Source organism: Manduca sexta, chromosome 6, assembly GCF_014839805.1.
Source record: "Manduca sexta isolate Smith_Timp_Sample1 chromosome 6, JHU_Msex_v1.0, whole genome shotgun sequence".
NCBI lineage: Eukaryota > Metazoa > Arthropoda > Insecta > Lepidoptera > Sphingidae > Manduca > Manduca sexta.
Window position 1 is genome coordinate 11,037,322 of NC_051120.1, and position 14,003 is coordinate 11,051,324.

At 36.7% G+C, this 14,003-nt stretch overlaps 3 protein-coding genes across 3 annotated transcripts; 1 reads left to right on the plus strand and 2 right to left on the minus strand.

Moving 5' to 3' along the window:
* Positions 1 to 248: 248 nt before the first annotated feature.
* LOC115444312 (probable 28S ribosomal protein S26, mitochondrial) lies at positions 249 to 1,394 on the minus strand. Its single transcript, XM_030170044.2, has 2 exons — positions 834 to 1,394; positions 249 to 586 (listed from the first exon to the last, which is right to left on the minus strand). Exons 1-2 carry the CDS (start codon positions 1,299 to 1,301, stop codon positions 410 to 412), a joined length of 645 nt encoding a protein of 214 aa, XP_030025904.1. The 5' UTR covers positions 1,302 to 1,394; the 3' UTR covers positions 249 to 409.
* Positions 1,395 to 1,585: 191 nt separating this feature from the next.
* Positions 1,586 to 8,199, plus strand: LOC115444313 (calcineurin-binding protein cabin-1-like). Its single transcript, XM_030170045.2, has one exon. It carries the CDS (start codon positions 1,718 to 1,720, stop codon positions 7,772 to 7,774), a length of 6,057 nt encoding a protein of 2,018 aa, XP_030025905.1. The 5' UTR covers positions 1,586 to 1,717; the 3' UTR covers positions 7,775 to 8,199.
* Positions 8,200 to 8,783: 584 nt separating this feature from the next.
* Positions 8,784 to 12,638, minus strand: LOC115444314 (protein unc-50 homolog). Its single transcript, XM_030170047.2, has 6 exons — positions 12,219 to 12,638; positions 11,775 to 11,840; positions 11,328 to 11,448; positions 10,682 to 10,818; positions 9,491 to 9,592; positions 8,784 to 9,117 (listed from the first exon to the last, which is right to left on the minus strand). The coding sequence occupies exons 1-6, from the start codon at positions 12,451 to 12,453 to the stop codon at positions 8,981 to 8,983; spliced, it is 798 nt and encodes a 265-aa protein (XP_030025907.1). The 5' UTR covers positions 12,454 to 12,638; the 3' UTR covers positions 8,784 to 8,980.
* Positions 12,639 to 14,003: the final 1,365 nt, after the last annotated feature.

The following is a 14,003-nucleotide window of genomic DNA, read 5'->3' on the forward strand; positions in this document are numbered from 1 at the left end:
AGTAATTATAAAATAAATCTTACTTATAGGTAACGTAAATAGATAGGTATGAGCAGGCCTTTTTGTCATTTTTTTTTGGGTATGCTTATTCTCGAAAGTTGTAAATCCATATTTTTTTGTAAAGGGAGGGGCCATAGCTGTACTTTTTTTATGGCAATTTTAATGATATTTTGCTTATTTCCTTTGGGACACTGCATGCCTGCACAAGAAAAGCCCTGGGTACGAGTATAGCATAAAATAAAAACATATTTAAATTTATTACAATATAATATCCTAATTTACATAAAATGCCAAATAGTGTTCAAACTGAAGGGGTAAAAAAAATTTACAAGAACAATTTCATAGACAAACAGCCAAATTCAAGCAATTGTTTCATTCCTTCAATTTTATTCCATTTTACATTTTCTCTTTAATTAGAAGCAGCTGCTGCAACTTTTTCTTCCTTTGGAGGTACGGTGGGTGTGTCCCTTCCCATATATTTGTTACCTTTAAGGTCTATAGCAAAGTTGTAGTCTGTAGGATTGGCTATAGCATGGTCTATTGCTGCATCTAGAGTCTCTGGTGTGATGAAGGACTTGCTCAGCTCCTGGAATAACAGTAAAATCAATATGTCGTGTTGGTAGGTTTACTAGGAGTTTAATTTTTTATGGGACACAAGAATTTTATATATGGGAGTTTAGGTTCAAAATATGGAAATTATATTTCTCATTATAATTTGTGGTCTATAAAAATTAAGATATGATAATTATATTTTGCTTAATATACTGACAACAAATGTTGCTGGATTGAAGGAGGTTGTACCTAGTGTAATAATTGCTAAAGATCACACATACCTTCTCTTCCCTAATCTTCTCGGAAGCCTTTTCGATCCTCGCCTTTAGTTCCTTGTCCTTGGCTTCCATCCTTGCAAGAGTGTATTCCTCCATGGCCGCCACCTCCTGTTTCCTCCTCTCTTCGCGGTCGAGCGCAACTTGCGCGTTCCATTTATCGTTGAGCTCCACGCAACGCAACCATTCCTCTGCTTCCAAACGCTGAGACATTTCTGAAGTCGCGCTCTGCTTAGAAGCCATCTCCTTCACTAATTCGTCGAAGTAAAACCTTTTTATAGCCCTCATCTGTGTTCTATAGTTGTTGTGGAGGCGTAGCAGTTCCTTTTTCTCGTCTTCTGATATTACAGGACGTTTGGGAATACGATAAATTTTGCTCTTCGCCACTGGTAGCCATCGTGGTTTTCTGTGTGCACTCGCAGTTTGAACGAATATTGGAATGGTGCGTTTTAGAATAGCATTCTGAGAAAACATTTTAGCTAGTTATTATTTATTTACTTTCCAAATTTTTTACTTGTATATCACATAACAACATAACCTCAAAGAATATTAAAAATGTCAGACTGACTGTCAAAATTTTTCGTTCTGAATTACAAAATATTTATGCTTTATTACCTTGCTAGTACTATAAAATACTACAACTAACTAATACGTTTTATACACATACTTACCCACTTATACTTTGTTATAAATACTAAACATTATTCGCACATAATAATATACTTGAAAATTATTTGGTAATTTATCATACAACGGATTCTGAACGCATCCAAGCTTTGACATTTGACGCAAATACTTCCAAAACACTAGAATTATTCAGAATTTAGCCGGATCAAAATCTGGATTATTAAATAATGTTCACAAATGCTATACGAGCAATATAGTCCAAGATGATAAAAATAAACGCTCTAAACGCATACTCGGAAGAGGAGAGCGGTTCCGAAGAAGAAGTAACTAGAGAGGCGCTGGAAGAAATTGCACTCCAACAGTACGCTAAAGCTCTCGAACTTCAAAGAAAAGGTAATCTCAAAGATGCAACACAATTGCTGAAAGATCTTCTTGATACAGAACTGTTGGATGAAGTAAAGACGCCTGCGCAAGGTGAAAAAGCCACAGGCCCGCTTTTGAAGTTAAAATATCTATGTTATAAAAACTTAGCTTCTATGTTGAGTGCGGCTGGCGATAATGAGGCTGCTATAGAGGCGTACTGTTCTGCGTCAGAACTGGACGACACAGATATCACTTTGTGGCATAAATTAGGACAACTTTGCATGAATGTAAAACGTTATGAAATGGCCCTACATGCGTTCCAACGCGGCACTGAACGGAATCCGCGCTATTGGCCATGCTTGGATAAAATTATTATACTACTCCTTGGCTTAGGCTATAAAGAAGAATGTATTGCAACAATTCATGATGCATTGAGCTTGGATCCGGGATATTTAAGGGGATTAGTATATAGAAAACATATTTATAAAACATTTCCATACATTAAAGATTATATGGAATATCTGAACCCAGTGTACAAATGGGATGAGAAAGTTGATGAGCCCATAGATGAAGAGAGAGCTGCAAAATTACTTGAAGAAGCTCACAACATACATGAGGCATATTTAGAACAATTGAGGACCGATAAATTTAAGTATACACTGCCAGAACTGAAACTGAAGAAGCCTATATCTGAATTAACTTGGAGTTCTGTTGGAGACTCTCTTGTACACATGCATAATTATATGTCAGAAAATTACTTTAGTCATGCTTGCTTTGTAGAGCTGGTATTTCATAAAGAAGAAAAAGTTGAAGTAATGGAAGTCTGTGAAGAGCCCATTGAGCCTGAAGCAGTTGATGATAAGCCTGAAGACAACCCTGAAGCTGAGAAAAAAGAAGATAATGTATCTGAAAATGAAAATAATGATATGTCAGATAAAGCTACAACCGATAATGAGAAAGTTGTAACAGACAATGAAAAAGTTGAAAGTGATGTTGAGGTGATAAATATAGATCCTTCAACTGAGGCTCAACCAGAACCTAAGACACAAAAGAAAGCACCAGTTAGAAGAAGAGGTAGTGCTCTCAGCTTCCTTCAGCAGTGGGAGTGGTGTAACAAACGCCGGTCTGGTCGAAAGAAACCTGCCAACAGACAAGATGCAGATGACAACATTTATGACACTCTTCGAAAAATGATACCAGTGGTCTTATCACCTGAAATGATTCAAAAAAAGGAAAATCAAGAAAGAGAGACTTCACCAGATACAACGGATTTGGAAAAACTTTTCAGTGAAAATGAGCAAGAACAGAAAGAAACAGAACAATACTTTGGTACAGAAAATGAAAACAAAGATGTCAAAGAATTTATTAATAAATACACAGAGGTTAAAAAAGATATGATTGACTTGATGAAGGACTTTCTAAATATATTGAGTCAGAAATGGAGATTGAAATGGCCTGATGATTTGCCAAACATTTTTATTGAAGTTAACAAATGCTATAAAAATCACACTGACATCCCAGCATGTACTGACAACAATAAAGAAGATTTACTCCATTATACAACAGTTAATATATTAGCTGAAGAATTTTCTGTTAACAAATTGATTTCAGATAAGACTGAAAATGATAGTCATAATTTATCTGTAATTGAATCAATTGGCATCATTCTTTCTTTAAGCCCTCATATATTTTCGGGCACTGATTGCTTGGAGCTTACATTACGCTATCATTGGGTCAAGATACACACCCATATTTTAAACAAATGTAAAGATTTTGCTCTGGATAGTTTATATGACATGCTATATGAATTTGAAGCAATGGGGGACCAACATGACACCTTCAGTCTAAGTGTACCTAATTTTACATTCAAGCCAATCATTAATGAAACTGAAATTTTGGCATCAATAAAATTCTTGGAAAGGAACAACAGATTATCTACTGTCATGGACCTCTATGAAAAGGGCAAGTATGAGGAAGTATTGTTAATTGTAACAGAATCCTTTGAACACTGTAAGGATATTATCAAGAAAGAAGATGATGAGATGTCTTTAGATTTTGCTCTACAACTCTTCATAATATTGGATTCTTACTGGGCTTTAGACAAAGTTGAAGAGTGCTTTAAATGGTCTTTGATCTGCTTACATGAGGCACTGAAACATTACTTTAGAGTTACTTCTGGTTCTCAAGATTATGAAAAGTGGACTCTGACAGTTGTAAAGATTTTATGTTGTATGGAACACATATTGTCCACTGAGGGCCTGTCTTGCTTGGAATGTGTCTCCAATAAAGAGCTTAGCCAAGGCTTGGAAGACATTATCAGAATTATTGGTCATCAAGTTGAGACTAATTCTTCAGAGATGCCATTTAGTACCGTAGCTCCCTGGATCATTATGCATTATATCCTACAAAGAGAAGAAGATCAGGGAAGGAGTAGGCCATTTGACAAAGATAAAGAGGCATGTGATGAGATACCAAACCCACTCCTGATTTTATTTATTGGTCATGAAAAGTTAGGAGAAAGAGGATGGTGCTGTAACTCTGAAGGCAAGCTACTTTATTTTATTTTAGACACCGTGGTACCGCGATTACGATCGCCTTCATTAGCAAAAAGTTTGGAGCAAATCACGCAGCATATGGAGCAGTGTGTGTACTGTTTATTTGCCCATCCTGGCAAAAAGAATAAGTTGAAATACTTAGTGGACCATAATATCAATCCCCATACATTAGATTGGATGAGAGCTCAGCAATTGTATGAAATATTTAAGCCTCCAATACTACCAAAAGCTTTGGAGGGAAAAATTCCCGGTATAACTTCAGATACGGAACAACTTTTCCGTCGGATACTAGAGTTGTTGCCTCCAGAATGCGACTGTCAAAAACACGTTCCAGAGATTGAAAAATACATAAAAGGTGTTGAGGAAAAACTTCCTTCAATCATACCAACTTTACCATACAAATTAAAAGATATTTACTATTTATTGGGTGATTATTATTTTAAAAAAGAAGAATATAAAATGGCGATTAAGTACAACATGTTAGATGTGCTCATTAACAATGACCGCTTAGAATCTTGGGCAGTAATAGGACTGTCTAAAAATGTTCACATGGGGATATTGTTAAATTCTTGTCAAAATATAAGTAATGAAAGGGAATTTCTCAATTCAGCTAAAGCTATAAAAAGATGCTTCGAACGGGCATTGGAACTTGATCCTACGCATTGCACCTTGTGGACCGAATATGGCATAATTGTTTATACGGTGCATTCATTTTGTTCAAGGATATTAAAGCAAGCGTCTGAATCCTTTAGCATGGAAGATTTTGCCGCGATGGAAAAAGAGACTAAGGACATGTTGGATACGACACAAAAATGTTTCACTACAATATGGAATCTCAACAACAGTAATACCATGGAGTCCTGGCTTCATTGTTACATGCTCGGAAAAGTTTCGGAGAAACGTAATAAATCGCCATCTGTGTACATGGATTACTATATGAAAGGTGTACAATATTTGCAGGAATCGGGTGCTATTTATCCATCGAAAATAAACTATAACGCGGCCACTTATATGTGCTACGAGGTGTTAGAACTTCATTACAGAATTCATGCGTCAATTCTTAAATACATAGAACAACACGAAAATAAACCAATACCCGTTTCAATTGGTAAAGTGTTTACACAGTGTATAGAAGATTGGAAGGGGGGACCGTTTTACAAAAAGCCCAAAAAAGATGGTGTGAGTGAAACCGAGAGTGAACCTAATAAGCCTAAAGAACCCTCTGTGCAGGCAGCAAATATTTTGAAACGGTCGGTCAGCGACTCGGGAGAAGATGATACACATGAAGTAAAAAGATTAAAGTTGGAAGCCGCGGCAGCTAAGGTGCGGCGATCAGCATCTTATGATACAGAGCGACTAAATAAACAACCTGTGCAAGAAGTACCTAAATTTGTTGCGACGGTAGAGAAGAAAGCAGATCCGCCCATGCAACCAGAACCTGAACAAAAAACTGATGTCGAATCAAAGAAATCTGAAGAAAGTACACAAGAAAAACCCGAGCAAGTTGATCAGAAGAAACAAGAGACAGATATGGAGAAAAAGGAAGATAGCTCGAGTTTATCGTCCTCGTCGTCGTCGTCAGATTCGAGTTCCAGTGACTCTTCGTCGGATAGCAGCAGCGACTCGAGCAGGGATAGCGCTGTATCTGTTGAATCAAACAATGATTCTAATCCTATGTCAGAAGAAGAAATCATGAAAATCATATCTGCTTGTCTCGATGCTCTAGAAGATTGCACCAGCAGGTATCCACAGCATTATAAGGCCATTTATCGATTGGCACACTACCATTTTTATAGTAAAAGAGGAAAAGATATCGAAAGATGTAGAGATCTCATGTTGTCTAACTTTATATCAAGGTCAGGACACAAGTTGGCAGGACTATTCAGCGAACGTAAAAGTTCAAACTTTTTTAACAACATATGGAAAATACGATCACACGAAATAGATAGAGCGGGTAGTTTCTCTTTCCATATGAGCCGTTCTATTCAACTTACAATGGAGATACTAAAAGAAATTGATGACCATAAGTCGTTGCTTGATTTGAGTTTACAACTGCAAAGGATACCGGAACCTGATAAGAAGTATTTAAGAGATTCAGACAGGGAGGAATTAGCACATCAGGCTTTCTCCTTGTGTATTCAGTCTTTAAAAGGCCAACTTACGAAATTTAGTCAACAAGCTGACTTACAAAGCAACGAAGTCGAGAGGCAAGCTTTAAATAGTCTTATGCTTGATATCTACAGAGCGTACCAGAGAGCTCAAAAGCAAATCAATTCAAAACAATTTACAAACCTGCTCATAGAGGGATACAAATTGGTAACGACTGAAACAATAACCGAAACTATGAATCTTGTAGACCTTAGTATGAAGTATTGTCAGAAACTCATTCAGAAATTGAAACATGAAGCAACAATGGCATGTTTGGACAAGACTCAAAACGCGCAGAAAAAACAAGCTACTAAAATCGTTGACACAGTCAAGCCTACTGTTCCTACTGTAGCTACAACAAAGGCAGATTATAAGGCACCCACACCAACACCAACTGCTTCAGCCTCAGGACTACCGAAGATATCAGCTAGTGAGATGGCAGCCGCCTTTCAGACATACCTACCTATGCTCAACGACCCCATGGTATCCCCTCAAACGGCTGCTGCGTTATCCTACTTAAGTAACATGGCTTTAGCAAGTTACGCGCCTTTCCAAAACACATTGCAATCCTCGCTACAAAGTACTCTTCAAAATTCATTTCAAGCTGAATTCTACCGTCAGTTTTTGGAGAAAAGCTTCTCGTCATACATGCCACCAACGAAAAAGCAGAAACGTGGTCCAAAGCCACAGCAATCACACGTCAGATCCGCTAATGTCCAAACTAAATCAAATCCAGCAAAATCTTATTCATCTGCCGTGCCCAACTTAACAAAGACGGCTTCTACCTCCACAATACCTACAGCGCAGAAATCGTCTTCATTAGCGCCTAGTATGGGCACAGTGTTGTCATCTTTGCCAGCATCCATGTCGGCAAATCTGGCTACATTCAGCGGACATACTGCGCACACAAGTGGACATTCTTCTTTGCCTGTACAAGCGCACATGTCCAGTACGCCTGCGGTAAACGTGCCCATACACTCGAAGCCACCGATGCCGCATCAGCAAGTCAGTCCGGGCAAGACGTTGCAGGAGAAGCTAGCTGAGAGGCAAAAACACTTGCCTCTATCGAAGACTGCGCAAGAAATCAATGCTTCTATAAGTAAATTGCCCTCTTCCTTAACCATTACGAAGACTTCTGTGCCCAAATCTATGCAGCCTAAAAAAGCAGAGGCCAAGAAAACTTTGCCGTTTAGCGTGCCGGAGAGACCAAAGCCTATCACCACGGATGAGGTCATTGTTCTTGATGACGACTAATGACTTATACAATTAGCAGTAGATGAGTTAATAAACTGCCTGAACGCTTATGTAGCTGATTGTTTTGTGTAATAGGATCATATGAAATATTGAAAGAGCAGTGTAAACTAAACTTTGTAGGTATCTTCTTGAGATGGATTTCAGATAATATTCTATGAAAGTTCATATATTAAATGATGTAACTGTAAATCATTAGATAGGTAGCACAGCTTTTTACAGTCCCATATAAACGACTGATCATGCAATGAAAAAAAATATTATGGTGGTATAATTTTATTATACTTATTACAAAATTATTACACTAATATTTACAATAATTGATGAAACATTTTGAATAACATATTTATTGTAGTGTTTCACTAGTAACTAGCGAAACATGTGAAGGATTGCAAAAAAATGCTATTGAAATAAATTATTATAAGTTATTTTTGTTGTTATTGCTTTATATAAATTTTATGTATGTTCGGGCATTTCACGAACGATATATATCCAAGTTCCTTTATTTATTCGTAAAATGCACGGACTGTACTACGATCTTGTATTATAAATAATAGAGATATTTGAATATTTATAAAATATGTCGTTTCAAAAATTCCGTGCCTATATAAGTGTAGGGACATACCATAAGAGAAAGAAATGCCTACCTATAATCTTGTCAGTCTAATTTCAATTTACTTTACAATTTTTTTCTATTTAATATATTCTTGGATTACTGTAATACCAAATAGTCATTTTTAATATATGATCAAAAAAAAAATAATAGTTCTCATAACATATTAAATAATATTTAGATTGCTAGAATTTAGTCAGTCGTAAGAAATATGACGAATCATAAAGGAACGTTTGATTTGATGGCGAATGCAGGTGACTTAGAATTAGGGATTTTGTGTAACAGGCCACTTTATTGTTAACTTATTATGGCAGTTATGCTGCTCACCTGGACGTAAGCAAGAAACAAAGCCCCATTCTAAAGGCACGTCAATATTTTTCTTTTTAAATAATATTGCCATTTTTGGTTTTTAAAAAACTACCTCGTTACATTTAAAAGCATTTCATAGGAGCGTTTGATGGAAAAACAACTTCAGCACACCATTAGAACGATTGGGGATAGGCTGCCGTTCGAGGATAGGGTTTTGGAACTGCGAAACGGGTAGGGCATTACCCGTTTTACATCACCCTTAACAAATCATGACTGTTTCGATAGTTTCACAACACCCTGTATTTATAAAAGATTGCGAGTAACTCGCTCAGGTTCACCCCGACTAACAAAGTGCATAGATAACACAGGAATAGTAGCGGCACCGGCAGTAAGAAAATTCTCGTGTTTCCCAGTATCGGCAAATCTGAAAAAAATACAAAATTTTCTGAATATAAATTATTGTTCATACCTACCATATTTACTAAGGCATTAAGAAATTTTTCTTAAGGTGGTAGCTCAAGGTCCATTTTCATACATTTTGTTTCGGCTTTAATCTGGGTAACGTTAAGACGTGAATTTAAATTCTTTACTTGTCAATACTTGTTTAGTTACCCAGATTAAAGGTGAAACAAAATGTATGAAAAATGGACCTTAAGCTATAACCTTAAGGCGTTGCCAAATTTCAGAGATTAAGGTGTTTATTGGCCCTTCAGTAAGTTCATTGAGCATCTAACATACTGAGATGGTTTTACGCTAGTTTTGTATGAGAAAAGTTCATAAAAGTATAGATAACTCACTGCTGTATCCCAAGAATGTGATGTATAAATAGTAGATGATGGACGCCAGCCAAAAGGTGTTCGAAATGAGACATGACAAGAAACCCGTCATCGGTGGATATGCTGGAAAAATATTTCACATATTACATTATGAGGTAGTTTTCGTTTCATTTTTTTAATACATAAGGTACTGTTCGTGTTTTGTTGAATGAACAATGAGTCTCCTTCATTTAATATCAGCGTAAATGAGTCGACGATATGATAATGAAGCGACGATAGCCTAGTTGGGTATGGAACGGTCTGCCGAGACGAATGTCCGCAGGTTCAAATCCCAAGGGCACATACCTCTGACTTTTCTAAAAATCATGTGTGTATTCTTTGTGAATTTATCGTTCGCTTTAACGGTGAAGGAAAACATCGTCAGGAAACCTGCACATCTGAGAAGTTCCTCTGTAGGAATTTCGAAGGTGTGTGAAGTCTACCAATCCGCACTAGGCCAGCGTGGTGGACTAAGGCCTAATCCCTCTCAGTAGTAGAGGAGGCCCGTGCTCAGCAGTGGGCAAGTATATAATACAGGGCTGATATTATTATATTATTATAAATGAGTCGTAGGTTCAGAGGTCCTAGCTTCGCTTCTTAAGTCAGGACCACTTAAGGTAGGCAACACTTGAGTTTTTAACCGACTTTAAAAAAAAGGAGGAGGTCATTTCGTCGTGTATTTTTTTCAATTCGACTCATTTATATTTCAACTCAGTTATGTATTACTCGATTTGGAAAAAATATTTTTATGTTAGAGAACGAATGCATTTCCATATCGGTCCCATAGAAATATTTTTAAAATCGTTTCAGTAGTTTATAAGTATAGAATTAACAGTATGTCGTGCAAGTAAACGAAATGCGAATGTTTGCTTTCCCGTAATTTTTTTGTGGTGTTTTTGTGTTGGGTTTTGTTAGATCCTATTTTTATTTTTGTAACTAAAATTGTCCAGAGCTGGGTTCCCCTGTATGAGTCAAGCAGCCGGTCGCAAAAACAACCAAATCAATTCTTTAAACCTTAGAATGTCTTACACTCTCCCCACATTAGAGTAGTAATTAAAGATATGAAATCTTTTACTGTCTCTAAAGTCTGACGAGCTAACTGTCCATCTGATGGTAAATGGTCAAAATCACCCAGGGACACAACCAGTATAAACGTCACTGAATAATACTCACATCCGAACAGTACTATCTGGAATACGTGTAACAGCAGCAGCGGCGGGAAGAACGCGTTGATGTGCACGTCGAACGCGTAGCCCCACTCCACGTCAGGCCCGTCCGGGTCGCGGCGCATGTACTTGTTACTCACGTGCCTGCAACAGGGGAATTTGTGCTATAGAGTTTTTTAACAAGATGGTTTTCACTGGTGTAATCGCCAGGATAGATTCACGAGTCGTGAGCACACACATGATTGGTACCTTAGACAATGCTTGTTGTCTACTGGCTCATATTATATGAATATTCTATGCAAGAATACACATAGTAAGTTCTATCTTTTTTATATTTTACGCACTACAATATGTACACTTGTGCTGTATTCTTTATATATATTTATAGTATTAGCTAATTTGTACACCCTAGACTACCCTTTTTATCATTCTCTCTTATTCCATCCAATGGTTGTCTGTAAGAGATTGCCTCGATCGATAATACCGTCAATTGTACCTCCTTTCAGCCTTCATTGTTTTAATATTATGCATAGTATTTTGTATATGGTGTACAATGAAGCTATGAAATACATAAATAAATAAATAAATACAGTTTAGAACATACCTCCCTGTTCAATAGACTTTTCATCTTGCAATAAAACATATATACTGACCACAGAAATGTGGAGACCATTACTCCAGCCCCGATGAAGTCGACAAACACCACAAACAGGACAAGCAGTGCTATTTTGCCAGGCCCCAGGTTAAGGGCGAGTCCTAAGCATATTGATGATACTGGAATCATATAAACATTATTATTCATCTATATTTATTTACTAAACTTATTATTTAAAATAATTACAGACAGCAATATTGTGAGTGATAATACAATATTTAATCACAATAACTTGCATCTGTTACATATTTAAAAGCTCAAGATAATAACTCAATTTAATAATTTGATGATTCTTGTAGTGTTGCTATAATCATTATGAAAGACCTTTTTATGAACAATGATAAAGTTAAACAGAGTTTGCATAAGGACCTGTTTATACACTGGACTGTTTTTAAAATATTAATTTGTAAATTACTTAATAATGGGCAGTGTTCTTTATACTTACAGAACAGCCAAACACTAAGCAGCACTAAGAAGGCTGGATCATCTCGGGCAAACTGTGATTTGGTATCTGAAATAAAATTATTATGTGCAGGTTAAATTACAAATAAATTAAGTATAAATAGCTATTATTATTTAATAATCTCTTCTATTTTTGTGCAAGTTGAAGAAAACTGCATACTATGAGGTAACAGTGACCGTTTACAAGGAAATAATGATGACAGCCAACAGTGTACAGTGTGAGGTACTAGTTTCAAGTTGGTTAAGAAGATAGAAATCTTGCACTTTTCGTTAATATTTCAAGGAACATGAAATTCAGCTGCAAAAGGCGTTCTACACTACAGTAAAGTAATTTTTAATGCAGACATCAAATACTTTGTCTCAAATTATTTTGTAAATATTATTCTTTGAGTATACAAAGATCATTTCACAAGAATTTTATACTCACGTTTACGGTAATTGAAGTTTCTGAAGACTTTCTGAGGCGATATAAAGAGGTAAACCATCTGCCAGGCAGCGAATTCGAAGTCCATTTGGTTGAATTTAAACAGTCTCCGAAGGTACTTGTATCGTTTCACCGCTGCGCTGGCGGTCGTCGGCTGGTAATTAGCCGGTGCTGGTAGAGGAGATGTGCTCCGAGGAAAGTTACTCACACTAGGAGTTGGTGAAGTAGAGTACTTCATTTTAACTAATTTTTCACCTGACACATACAAGTTACAGCGAATTTTACGTCGGTTTGCAACTGTACGGCATCTAAATGGTTTTAGATGTCAGTTATAATTTAATTATGCTCGAATAATGTTTTTATTGTGAAACAAAGTTGACATAGTTCGTCACAAGATAATGTTCTACATTGTTACGTTCCGTTGTTTATGTGTAGTAGTTGATTATATGTAACTCTTTCTAATTATATTAATTAGATATAGCAGCGATAAAAATATTGTTATAGTTCTAAACTTTTAAATTATGGAACGTACATGACACTGATGACACATTGTGACACAGATGACGAACACTTCAAATACACAATGACAGTGGTACGGCAGCGTTCATAATATATTTATATAACATACATATTGTGACAATAATTAAGTATAATTTTAATAAATACTTCAATAAATACATCTAATTTATATACATTATTTTTTATCAATAATCAGTATCGCTCTAAGGCAATTCTATTTTAATAAAATTGGACTTCTACACGATGTTCATCATCATCAACCGTAGAATGTCCACTGCCAAATACGCCCCCCCTCAAAGATTTCCAGATCGACCTATTGGAAAAGGTCCCACGCCCACCGATCTGATAGGCCTTTATTAGGTCGTCTGTCGACCTCATGAGTGGACGTCCCATGCTGCGCTTGTCAGTTCATGGCTCCACTTCAGAACCTTAGTGCCCCATCGGCCATCAGTTCTGCTAGCTATGTGCCACATGATGTTGGCTACATTCATTACATAAGCTTCTGTGTTAACACCTCAAAAGTTGTGTCGTAGGTGTGTTTTATGACTCGACAAACTTGTAAAAAAATTCCTGACCTAGGAATCGATCCCAAGACGCTACTACTTATATATCTAATGTATCGTATTTAGGTACCTAAGTACCTACTATCCCTATATATTGTACTAGCTTTTGCCCGCGGCTCCGCCCGCGTTAAAGAGCTTTTCAGCCTAAAGTTTTCCGTTATAAAAGTAGTAGTTTCCCGGGAGCCTATGTTCTTCCCAGGGTCTCAAACTGTCTTCATACAAAATTTCATCTTAATACGTTGGGTAGTTTTTGAGTTTAACACGTTCAGGCAGACATATGCAGCGGGTGACTTTGTTTTATAATATATTTTTTAGAACTTTTTAAGAAGAAAAATCCCGTCATACATTATTGTTGCATAACTTTAACCGTTTACACAGCGCACGCAACGGAAGCTCTCAAAACGAATAATTTTTCCCCGTTTTTGCAACATGTTTCATTACTGTTCCGCTCCTATTGGTCATAGCGTGATGATATATAGCCTATAGCACTCCAGGAACAAAGGGCTATCCAACACAAAAAGATTTTTTCAGTTCAAACCGGTAGTTCCATAGATTAGCCATTACTGCTCCGCTCCTATTGGTCATAGCGTGATGATATATAGCCTATAGCACTCCACAAACAAATGACTATTCAACACAAAAATAATTTTTCAGTTCGAATCAGTAGTTTCCGAGATTAGCCATTACTGCTCCGCTCCTATTGGGT

What these genes read in the sequence shown, in the direction of transcription:
- LOC115444312 (XM_030170044.2), bottom strand. Translation starts at nt 1,301, where the DNA reads ATGTTTTCTCAGAATGCTATTCTAAAACGCACCATTCCAATATTCGTT. An exon ending in AGAAGATTAGGGAAGAGAAG is followed by an intron (nt 587 to 833) that starts GTATGTGTGATC and finishes CTGTTATTCCAG; the next exon opens with GAGCTGAGCAAGTCCTTCAT.
- LOC115444314 (XM_030170047.2), bottom strand. Translation starts at nt 12,453, where the DNA reads ATGAAGTACTCTACTTCACCAACTCCTAGTGTGAGTAACTTTCCTCGG. An exon ending in AAACTTCAATTACCGTAAAC is followed by an intron (nt 11,841 to 12,218) that starts GTGAGTATAAAA and finishes ATTTTATTTCAG; the next exon opens with ATACCAAATCACAGTTTGCC. An exon ending in CACATTCTTGGGATACAGCA is followed by an intron (nt 9,118 to 9,490) that starts GTGAGTTATCTA and finishes TATTTTTTTCAG; the next exon opens with ATTTGCCGATACTGGGAAAC.
- LOC115444313 (XM_030170045.2), top strand. Translation starts at nt 1,718, where the DNA reads ATGATAAAAATAAACGCTCTAAACGCATACTCGGAAGAGGAGAGCGGT.